Source organism: Mya arenaria, chromosome 2 (genome assembly GCF_026914265.1).
Source record: "Mya arenaria isolate MELC-2E11 chromosome 2, ASM2691426v1".
Lineage (NCBI taxonomy): Eukaryota > Metazoa > Mollusca > Bivalvia > Myida > Myidae > Mya > Mya arenaria.
The window spans coordinates 41885125-41897866 of record NC_069123.1 but is presented as its reverse complement, the minus strand read 5'-3'; the positions used below and the strand labels follow the sequence as shown (position 1 = coordinate 41897866).

Below are 12742 nucleotides of genomic sequence, written 5' to 3'. Positions count from 1 at the left end.
ATTGGACATGTTTATTGAGTTTATGCTAAAGGTTCTTCCTACAATGACAGGATCCTTGCGCTAAATTTCTCTGGATCAAATCACCTAATTACTATTTATTCCCTGTTAATATTGATGTATTGCTTCAACCTAAGTCACTCATGGACAAATTTTACAGATTTTAATCAGTGGTCTATAAATAATAAAACATGCATATGCAACATGCTCACGATTCAGGGATGAAATTACTGAGCAAATTGTAAAAGTGTATAATATGCATCTAGTTATGGTTGAAGGTTGTTAGTACATACTTACACAAGTAAATGGTTAGATGAGACTCAGTTGCATAACAATTTATTTTGTACATACTAACAATCTAAATAAAAAAACTAAACAAGAGAGCCCTGAAGGCCGTATAATGCTCACCTGATTCAATTCAATTACCTTGCTGTAATAAGTACATTCTGACCAGGTTTCATATAGATAGAGTAGAACTATGGCCTCAACCGTTTTTTTTAACTATGTTTTCTATGATATGACTTCGTGACCTAGTTTTTTAAACTCAGGTTACCCAGTTACAAACTTTACATATAGACTTCATAAACATTCTGACATAGTTTTTTCTATGATTTTACCTACTGGCCTGGTTTTTGACCTCTGATCGAGTAGTTTCAAACTCTGCCTAAAGTTCATCAAGAATACAATTCTGATCAAGTTTCATGAACATATGGTCATAAATGTGGCCTCTAGAGTTAACATGCTTTTCCTATTATTTGACCTGGTGACCTAGTTTTTGACCGCACATGACCCAGATTTGAACTTGGCTTAGAGCTAATCCATATAAACATTCTGACTAAGTTTCATGAACATACAGTCATAAATGTGACCTCTAGAGTGCTAACAAGCTTTTCCTATGATTTAACATAATAACCAAGTTTTTGACCGCACATGACCGAGATTTAAACTTGTCTTAGAGATTATTAATATGAACATTCTGACCAACTTTCATAAAGAAACAGTTACAAATGTGATCTCTAGAGTGTTAACAAGCTTTTCCTTAAATTTGACGTGGTGACCTAGTTTTTGACTGCACATGACCTAGATTCGAACTTGGCCTAGAGCTAATCCATATATACATTCTGACTAAGTTTCATGAACATACAGTATTAAATGTGACCACTAGAGTGCTAACAAGCTTTTCCTATGATTTGACCTAATGACCTAGTTTTTGACCCCAGATACAGTTATAAATGTGACCTCTAAAGTGTTAACAAGCTGTTCCTTAAATTTGACCTGGTGACCTAGTTTTTGACCACACATGACCCAGATTCAAACTCGGCCTAGAGCTAATTAATATATACATTCTGACTAAGTTTTATGAACATACACTCATAAATGTGACCTCTAGAATGCTAACAAGCTTTTCCTATTATTTGACCTGGTGACCTAGATTTTGACTGCACATGACTGAGATTCCAACTTGGCCTAGAGCTAATCAATATATACATTCTGACTCAGTTTCATGAATATACAGTCATAAATGTGTCCTCTAAGTGTTAACAAGCTTTTCCTTCAATTTGACCTGTTGACCTAGTTTTTGACCACACATGACCCAGATTCGAACTTGACCTAGGGATTATTAATACTAACATTCTGACCAAGTTTCCTGAAGATATAGTCATATATGTGACCTCTAGAGTGTTAACAAGCTTTTCGTTTAATTTAACCTGGTGACCTAGTTTTTAACCCCAAATGACCCAATATTAAACTCGTCCAAGGTTTTATTGAGGGTAACATTCTGACCAACTTTCATTAAGATCGTACCCAAATTGTGACCTCTAGAGTGTTAACAGTCAAATTGTTGACGACGGACGACGACGATGGACACAGGGCGATCACAATAACTCACCTTGAGCACTTAAATATAAATTTTAAATATAGAAAATATACTTATATGAATGAACTACAATCAGCGAAAAAATTGAGTATAGGATAAAATAAAATATTATAATTTAACTAAAAATATTTTGCTTTGATATCCTACGCCAAAAGAGCACTTAATTGCATCTGTTTTTTCTGGCTTTAAACAAGTTCTCCGGGGAAATGAACCGGTCTAAATCCAACACACTCATTTTGAAACAATTCACGTGTTCTGCTTTATATATTGCCTTTTGTAACTCGGCAATATTAGAATATTTACATTTTCTATGAGTTTAATTGTGTAATTACATAAAAACGCAGTTTATTAGCACTATATTAACCACATAACATATAATTACTTCTCCTAACAGCACTAATTTAAGCAAGCTACCTTATATGCAGAACACAGTCTGTAGCTTTTGGAGCAGCTTGGAAATTTAGATGTAAATGTTTTATTTATTATGTAAAATGACCACCGCAGTTCTAACAAAGCTGGGGTTGATATGTGTGTGCGCGTTATGCAAATCTGCTTATGGTAAATTCAAAGATACAGTTATGAAAGTCTGCAGTACCAGCAGGCAGCCTAAAGCCTAGAAATGATTTTAACCATCATATAGTACATTATCTTTTAGCTGAAGGTCATTAGGAAATTTTAAGTTTGTCTTGCTGTACTAGGCTTGAAAATTTTATCTCCATAAAGACCTCCAAATACGCAATAACCTAAACTTAAGTTCAAAGTACACAAATACTTGTAAAAGTAGTTCTTAATTCAGATTTATCACCAATATTCTCGACTCTTTCATTGATATATGCATGAAATAAATACTGCATTGTAATCAAACAATTATGCTTTCATGCATATTCTTTCATAATATGACTAATGTTCCAAACTTATGAATGAGATAAGGAACATAAACTATACGTCAACAGTAACTGGACAAACTATTTCACCTAGGGATGGAAGTGAATATCCGAGTATCCGGATATCCGGATATCACGCAAGTATTCGGATACCAAAATGGGTACTCAAATATTCATTAAGAATTAAAGTTTCAATGAAATAGCTTAGCAGAGACATAGCAATTGTTGTAAAACTTTTCAGATGAAATATTTCAGGTGATCAACAGTGTCGCGAAGCGGGTATGTGTCACAAATCGTCTGCTAATTGGGTGTTTGCACAAGGCGTGATATTGTGTACTTGTGCAGCACCCTGTGAAATTCTATGATCTTGTTTACAATGACAAGTGTTGTTTTATGATCTCAGATGTGCTTAATTGACACTAATTGGCACTAGTTGATATTAAACGGATTGATCATTAATTCATAGGAATTGATAGTCCAATCACAAGATAAGGGTCGTGCAATCAAAGCTATTAATGACCAATCGTATTTTTGATGAATATGCATAAAGAAATTATTGCTATCTGAACAATAAATACAAAAAAAAAATTGTTTATCTTTTCACTTTTCAATCAAATTGCCACGTCCAATGCTTTAATTGAAAAATCAAATAAACTTTGCAAAAACTAATGAATCTTAAAACAGTTAATATGGAAAATTTTATTTATCAATGAAAATGAAATTAAATCAATTTAGTTAAAACATAATTTCCACTCAGAAATATAAATTCAAATTAGAGATCTTTTGATAAATTGGTTAAAAAAAGGGCCGGGAATGTATATGAAATTGATTAAAGCACCTGCAACAGAAATCTCAACATTTCATCTGCAATCTACATCCCAACCATGCATGAGAACGTGTACAGACTTACTGATATTTTCCAAAAGTGCGAAACATAACAGAAAATATATAAGGACATTTTTCAGCCCAGGCTCTAAAATTGTGTATAAGTACAAGCTAAAATCAACAATGTATAGCACAACAGCGACAAAAATACCAATAAGCACAGATAATAACGACAACCAACATTCATCAACAGTAAATGTTTCAACATGACAACACCAAGAAATAATGTTACATTGAAACAAAAACACTGCCGTGAAATGAACAAATTAGGACGAAAAAATTATGATACTGCTGTCTGATAACATTGCAGCACACTCACAAATCTAAAACAAATCCATAAAACAAACTGATCCCTGACAACAGTATAAGCAAGAAGCTGAAATCTGACAACTCTTTTATAGACAGCAACCAAACAGCATACAAACATGTAGGATTCATATTGCAGCGTGGCAACACATTATCATGCTGCAATCTGACAACACTAGTACATATTTTGACAACACTAAGACTTAAAGACATGCAATTTTATTATAAGACAAACAAACAACAATCTGACTACAAAACCCCGTTTGACTCGAATACAAAATGCCATTGAGAGACAACAGCAAGACATACTGCCTATGTAGGGTAGGAGGCCGGTGCAAGCTAGCAGTCTGCAAGGCAGGGACTGAGAGGGCTGGGAGCTAGCTGCAACAACACAGGAACACCTAACATCAGTACAATTGGAACACCTAGCATCAGTATAATTGGAACACCTAGCATCAGTATGTTTGGAGCACCTAACATCAGTATTATTGGAGCACCTAACATCAGTGTAATTGGAACATCTAATATCAGTATAGTTGGAACACCTAACATCAGTATAGTTGGAACACCTAACATCAGCATCATTGGAACACCTAACATCAGTATCATTGGAACACCTAACATCAGTATCATTGGAACACCTAACATTAGTATAGTTGGAACACCTAACATCAGTTTTCTTTAAACACCTTACATCAGCTTTCTTGGAACACCTAGCATCAGTTTTCTTGGAACACGTAACATCAGTATCATTGGAACACCTAACATCAGTATCATTGGAATACCTAACATCAGTATCATTGGAACACCTAACATCAATATAATTGGAACACCTAACATAAGTTTTCTTGGAACACCTAACATCAGTTTTCTTGGACCACCTAACATCAGTATTATTGGAACACCTAACATCAGTATTATTGGAACACCTAACATCAGTATCATTGGAACACCTAACATCAATTTTCTTGGAACACCTTACATCAGTATCATTTGAACACCTAACATCAGTAGAGTTGGGACACCTAACATCAGTATCATTTGGACACCTAACATCAGTATAATTGGAACACCTAACATCAGTATCATTGGAACACCTAACATCAGTATAATTGGAACACCTAGCATCAGTATAATTGGAACACCTAGCATCAGTATAATTGGAACACATAGCATCAGTATAATTGGAACACCTAGCATCAGTATAATTGGAACACGTAGCATCAGTGTAATTGGAGCACCTAACATCAGTATCATTGGAAAACATCAGTATCGTTGGAACACCTAACATCAGTATAATTGGAGTACCTAACATCAGTATCATTGGAAAACATCAGTTTCGTTGGAAACCTAACATCAGTATTATTAGAACTCCTAACATCAGTATTATTGCAACAACTAACATCAGTATTGTTGGAACACCTTACATCAGTATCGTTGGAAAACATCAGTATTGTTGGAACACTTTACATCAGTATTGTTGGAACACCTAACATCAGTATTGTTGGAACACCTAACATCAGTGTTGTTGTACACCTAACATCAGTATTGTTGGAACACCTAACATCAGTGTTGTTGTACACCTTACATCAGTATCGTTGGAAAACATCAGTATTGTTGGAACACTTTACATCAGTATTGTTGGAACACCTAACATCAGTATTGTTGGAACACCTAACATCAGTGTTGTTGTACACCTTACATCACTGCTAAACAAGAAAATCAAGTTAAGCTACCCTAGTCCCTTTAGTTAAATCTCATCCAAATAATAACTCTACACTGAGAGGTCATGGGTTTGACCCTCATGAATTTATTGACTTTTCCTTTTAAAATTGACAAAGGGGTCTGTAATCAATCAAATAAAACTTACCTTTGCCTTAAATTTACAAGTAAAGTTTAAAATTAAATGGCCAATATATGAATGCACTCAGCCATGACTAGGGATAAAGATAAGAATAATACTGAAGTCTTGCAGGTCTTGGAGCCATTCCATCAAGGTTACTAGTAGTGATTTTGTACATCAAGAGATTTTCAACTGCAATACTGCACTATTTTAAAACCTTCAAAAGTAGGATTTCTGATGAAGCAGCCCCTGATCTCTATCCAAATGTAAGACTCACGCATGATTCATAGCAGGGCTATAAAATCAGAATTTGCCAGTCTAGACCGATTTTGACTTTGCCAGACTGATTTCAGATACAGAAAATTGGGGTCAGTGTCGCCCGGTCTGCACCAACTTTGAAGCCCTGATTCATACCAACTTCTAGCTGTCTATACAATCTTGATAAATCAACTGAGTATGAACTAAACTATGAAATTGGTTTCAAAGATTGCCTGGTGATCTGAAGTAACTTCTATTTTATCATTAAGGCTGTGGTTAGTACACTGAAGGCACACAATAGATTATTACTACATATTACAGGGTGAATAATAATTTATGTGGACTTTTTTATGACTTATGATTGCATTGCTTTTATTTGAATCATATTTTCTATTCTAAATATTTAGTCTTTAGTCTACAATTTTGAAAAATTCATAAGGTGAAAAAAACGATGAAAACGATGAATGAGTCCCTAAGGAGCTTGCCAAAACACATCATTATATCCATTGTAATTTCCATATTGTATCGCTATCAATCATACTAGAATTATTTTGTAAAAAAAAACACTACTAAGGTTACATTATAGAAATAATATGACGTAAATTTAAATTTAATTTTCTTCTTTCTGCAAATGCAAATTAAGGATTGAATGCAACCTTTGGTGACTCAAAATTCCTGCCATAGAGGATGAGCTTTAAATGTCATATCATCGAATTCTGTATAATAATGTGATTTCACCATCAGAAACAGTTGATGCAAGACAAAAAAGTTAAATGAAAGGAAAGCACATGCTGCACACTAGTTTTCATCTCTACTTAATGCTTTTGAATACACCCAAAAACTTTAAACAACGAGCAGTGCAAAGAAAAAGGTAAATGATAAGTTTGTGAATTCACTGAAAATTATTCAGTCACAAAAAGGGACCTCACTGCAGAGGAAGTAATTTTTCATGTGACTGTGAAGAAGCTGCTTAATAGGGCAAATAAATTAAAAATGATGCTGGGTCCCCTGCTGTTTGTGTTTCTTTCAGAAAAAGGAATTCTTGAGTAAAAATAACACAGCCATTTCATCAATCAACATTAAAAAAAAGTTCATTTAGATTAAACACTTTTTTCAGTTTCTTGCTTATGTAATTGACATTTCAATGAAGAATTTCTTCTATTAGCTTTTTAAAAATATAATGGAATACAAGTGAAAATTAAGGTTCAAATATCAATTATTTTGACTGGAAAACACATGAAAACATGATGAAAAAAGCTTGACGTTTTAAAGTCCTCAAGCTCCGTAAACCCGGACATGAATTTTAAAGTAAAACAAATTCATAAAAAACAACTATATTTCAAAACACTTTGTGTACCTGTTCCAAAAAGCTTAATTTTTTTTGGTTTAAATAAGAAATATATTTCATGAATATTTTTATGAAAAGTCTTAGTAGTTTTTAATCACACCTGTGTTACAATATGAGTGTCGTACCTGCAGTTAGAATGGTTTTCGTGAGTGTCAGGGTATTGCACTTGATCTCTGGCAGCGTGTGTTTGTCCAGTAACAGGGTTGTCAACGTCTCCGCTAGCTCCGCCTCCTTCAAAGGCAGGGCAACATCCGCTACAACACCAATGAAGAAATGTACAGGACTGTAAAGCATGACATTCATTGACAGATACTGTCAATATACTGGACAAAAGACAGGCTATCTTTCATCGCGTAATCTGGAAATATTATGCATGACAATTTCATACACTATCATTGTAAGATATTGGGCTGATTGTTCAGAACTTTGTTTAAGTTAACAACTATGGTTACATCACCCTTGTTAACTTTCAAATCTTTACTGCTCTGTAAGTTTAATGGATACGCTTGTAAACTGATGTATTCCTAACAAGATTTGAGACAACTATTTCAGCTATACATGTTTTATGTAGATGTATGTTAACATCATCATATATTTTGAATTTAAAAGTTAACAATGATGGGGTTAATCACATTGTTAACATTAATAAACTTCTAATCAAATGGCACATTGTCAAATACTGCCAATACTCCCCAACGTAACAATATACACGCTATGCTCCATCATGTAGTCAGAGTTAATTATGCGCTGAAACCTCAAGATGGTGCTGATTGTGATTTTAAATAAGGAATGATAAGGTCCACAAGACTTCTACAGTTTTCTGTACTCTACACACGCTACATAATGACAGACAGATTTGCATTTGACTTGATTTTGGGGCCTTATAAAAGATGTTACAACATGTCACATTTCAGCACTTTCTTCAATAATCATAGGGCATTGCTATTCTAAGAAAAATAGTGCCAAACTGTTGTATATGCACTCAAAATAATGTTTGTGGTTTGGCACATTTTTTCATGGAGTAGTAATACACCCTCCTCATGTTTTAAAACGTTTGTCCATGATGAGAATTTCCATCCATGTCTTATCAGACAACAAAACATGGAACTAGTCATTTATTACATCAAAATGTTCATACACAGTGACTATACCTAGAACTGTTGTGACCATGAAATTGAGTGCGACTAGGGCCTCGTTCTGCATGACGATATGTTCTGACATTATCATGCCAACCAGATGTGGTATGCCGTCGGAGCGGATAATGTTGCGCATCACTTCCTCGGTACGACTGTTCTTCACGAGCCAAGCTAGCAGACGTGTTGCCTCACCTGAAAAATGTGTGCATTAAATTAATAAAACATTACAAGATGAGTTTACTACAGATATGTAATGTCACTCTTATTTTATCATTTCTTCAATGTTATATGTTGACAAGTTCATACATAAGGAAAAGAGCCAACAGTCGCCAAATACAATTAGTTCAGGCTCTAATCCAACAGGCACCAAGTTTGGTAATAACTGGTTGTACCCAAAATTAGACCAAGGACACTGTAAATACACTTCTTACCAATTCAAAGGTCATAACTCTGGAGTGTCTGAGGTGACAAAGGCTTATAAATAACTGATCTGACAAGACTGATTGTAGGTAATTTCTATAATCAAAGGGTGATAACTATTGAGTGACTCAAGTCATATGGCTGGTTTTCGAACTTGTCAGAGATATCATGCCCATACACATTCTGATGAAATTTGGTGATGATTGGAGTAATGGTTTTACAGTTATTGATAGTCTACCTAGATAGACGCCGCCAATGCCACAGGTGAAACTAAAATAAGTCCCATACTATGCATGTTTTAGCCAATTGCCAAGCATTAATAGGTGAAATATTATGTTAAAACAGTTTATAGGCTGCAGCATCCTTTCTTCATAGATGGTTCTCAGTCAATATGACATGACAGGTCAGAAAAACTGTATAAGTTCAGATTGAGGTCTCTCAAGAAGAAAATCATTGTCAAACCTACACACAATAAATTGAACCCATCAGTAACCTAATATCAATCAGAGAACTTGGGAACACAACTCTTACAAAACCATTTCTTTTTATTGAGTGGATTGCTTAGAATAGCAGAACATGTGCAGACAAGACTAACTCATCTTCAAACCATTAGCTAGAGAGACATTAGTTCATTATTCAAACTAAATATAAATCCTGATATCACTTACATCCATCTTCATATTAGGTTTAAATAACTTAAGATAATAGCTGAAGGAGTTTTGCTACAAACAATCATTTTAAGGAACTTGCTCATGTTTTGGCATCATCTTTTTTCCAGGAAATGCATCTGAAAACATTTATAACTATTTAACTCTCTGATACCAAATTGCAGAAAAAAATACACTGGTATTTGGGGGGGATAGAACCATCAGTATAGTCAAGGCAAAATTAGAAAACTGACAACAAAACAACACGCCCACAAGGACTCATACACAAACATAAGGATAACTTATCCTCAAAGCCTTTTGTTGACATGCATAACTAATGCTTTTCAAAATCGTAGACAAATATTTGAGAACATATCAACATTTGTTGAAGGGTTTAAGCCATCAGTAACTTAAATGTAACACGCCTAATGAATTGCCACACTTTATTTTGTCATACCAAAAAAGCACATGTTACAAAAACATGAGTGAGTCCCTTAAGTATATGAATAGAACTAATCAAAATTACCTTTCAAATTTAGGCTCAAATTTTATTAATTATTGCGAAGCATATTAAAACATGTAGCATAAGCTTTAAATAGCAATTAACCAACCTTTGACCCCGGGATGCTCCTCACAGGCGCTCCACTCGACAAGGCGGGTGACAAACTCTCGGTCCTGGCCCAGTTTCAGAGCTGCTTCCTCTACACACACAATACAGGAGTTGTTGAACAAAAATGCATTAAGTGTTTTAAGTTTGAATTACCTGTACTTATGGTAACATTTTGATTAACAAGAGCCGTCGTAAGACAGCGCGCTCGACTACGCCGCTTTGACTTAAAATACAATAACGATGTAATAATACCAAGTTTGGTCTCTTTATGTCAAACCTAACTAAAATTATTTGATACATAAGGTGACTTTGATGCTGCAATCCCACCAGCCCGCCCAAACAATGACGCAAGTCATTCAAATAACTTGATTTCCCATTATGAAAATGTGGTTAAGAATATACAAATATGCCTTTCAAAGGAAAAAAAAATAAAAAATAAAATTCAAGGGCCATAACTTGTATTTAGGCTTAAAACGGAGTTATGTTTCTTGTTGTTAGATGGTCGTAAATAATTTTGAATTTTATTAAGTGCATTTAATGAATGGTATAGAAGTTTTTTTTATTAAAATCCCAACTTTTACTTGCCTAAAACTTTAACCTAAGTCAATCAGGGGCCATGACTTGTATTAAGGATATGGAGTTATGTATCCTCATTGGGTGATGGTCCTGAACAATTGTGTGAAGTATTAAGTCAATTGAATGAAGGGTATAGAAGTTATTAAACAATATCCCAACCTGCCCTAAAATTTTAACCTAAGTTCCATAGTCAATCAGGGGCCATAATTTGTATAAAAGATAATATGGAGTTATCTAACCTCATTATGTGATGGCTCTGAACAACTGTGTGAAGTATTAAGTCATGAATGGTATTTTGGAGTTTTAAGTGAAAATCCCAACTTGCCCTAAAACTTTAACCTGCTCTAAAACTTTAACCTAATTCAATCAGGGACCATAACTTGTATTTAGGATAATATGGAGTTATGTAACCTCATTGTTGTCCTGAACAACTGTGTGAAGTATTAAGTCAATTGAACAAAGGATAAAGAAGTTATTAATAAATATTCCAACTTGCCCTAAAACTTTAACCCAAGTTCCATAGTCAATCAGGGGCCATAATCTGTGTAAAGAATAATATGGAGTTATCTAACCTCATCATGTGATGGCCCTGAACAACTGTGTGAAGTATTAAGTCAATTGAATGTAATGTATTGGACTTATAAGTGAAAATCCCAACTTGCCCTAAAACTTTAACCCGACGCCGACGCTGGGGCGAGTAGTATAGCCTACCTATTCTTTGAATAGTCGAGCTAAAAATAGACGTATAGATGTAAAGAAGGTTGCAAATGACAAAATGTGAAATCAATAATAATGAAGTTGATAATTTTATTACAGAAATTGTTGTTACCTTGGCCATCAACAAGCATTCTGAGCACACCAATAATTTTGAAGACGACAGCCAACATTTCTGATTCGACCAGCACCAAGACAGCATCGATAACGCCTTCCTTGATAAGCGACGCCTTGTTGGAGCCTGGGATAGAAAAGGGAGAACTCTGAGAACACATAGTTAAGTTTAGAATCACTGCTTTAAGCTCACCTTTGACAAAAGCTTACAGATGAATATACAGAATATTTCCTTTAGAAACAAGTATGTGTGTTACTATAAGAGGTCAAGCGAAAGAACCCGAGGTGGGGCTCAAACCCATTATCTTTTTGGTAAGAGGCGGTTACCTATAGCCTCTAGCTATAGACTTTTATTGTTTTGTAAAGCAATATAAAATTTTCTTAACGTTGGCTTGAATGTTTCTTAACTAGCCACTCCTGATGAGGGAACAGCTTAATAAACAACTTAATAGGCCCGATGGTTTAGAAATTAATTGAAAAAAATATCATTTTAGTAACTGTTTTTGTAACCTGCCAATCCCACAGGAAGAAACTAGAGCATTAAAACTAAATGAATTCAATACTTCATCTAGGTTTCTCAATACCTGCCCGTGGTCCACCTACCTGGAATAGCTAGATTCCTAAGAGCGCTGAGGGCTGCGTGTTCCAGTGTGGGCTTGGGCTCTCCATACACGGGCTTGAGAAGCACCAGAAGTCGACCCACTACACCTTGCTCAACAAGGAACCGGCAATGCTCATCTGCAAATTGAAGTTTTGCAATCAAACTTGGTAAACATTATTATTATTCAGTGTTTTTCATTTCTGATCTATTTGAACTCTATCTTGTTTGGTTAAAATTGAGCTGATTCTGTATCAATGATAAATAGTCGATGTGCATTTTTATAAATAAAGTTATTGTTTGTTTAAATTTAAAATCAAACTGCTTTGTCTTCGTATTATACATTATCATACCCTACGTGACTTTGCCTTGTTAAATTCTCATATACCCATGATGGGCAATTTCATACTGCCACACACTGACAGTACAGTTTTGACCAGTTTAATAATAACAAGATACTGTCACATAGCAGTACATCTAAAAATATATATTTTTGGTTTCCAAAGTCTGAGGTGGAAAGAGCTTTT

The 12742-nt window shown here is 34.6% G+C and overlaps 1 protein-coding gene across 1 annotated transcript in view; it reads right to left on the bottom strand.

The window, feature by feature from the left end:
* Positions 1 to 12742, bottom strand: part of LOC128208256 (rap1 GTPase-GDP dissociation stimulator 1-like) — a 45691-nt gene that overhangs the window by 4060 nt on the left and 28889 nt on the right. Inside the window, exons 10-14 of the mRNA XM_052911747.1 lie at positions 12221 to 12355; positions 11619 to 11744; positions 10215 to 10304; positions 8552 to 8728; positions 7526 to 7654 (exon numbers count right to left, since the gene is read on the bottom strand). Coding sequence (XP_052767707.1) covers positions 7526 to 7654; positions 8552 to 8728; positions 10215 to 10304; positions 11619 to 11744; positions 12221 to 12355 — 657 coding nt within the window. The remainder of the gene's footprint in view (positions 1 to 7525; positions 7655 to 8551; positions 8729 to 10214; positions 10305 to 11618; positions 11745 to 12220; positions 12356 to 12742) is intronic.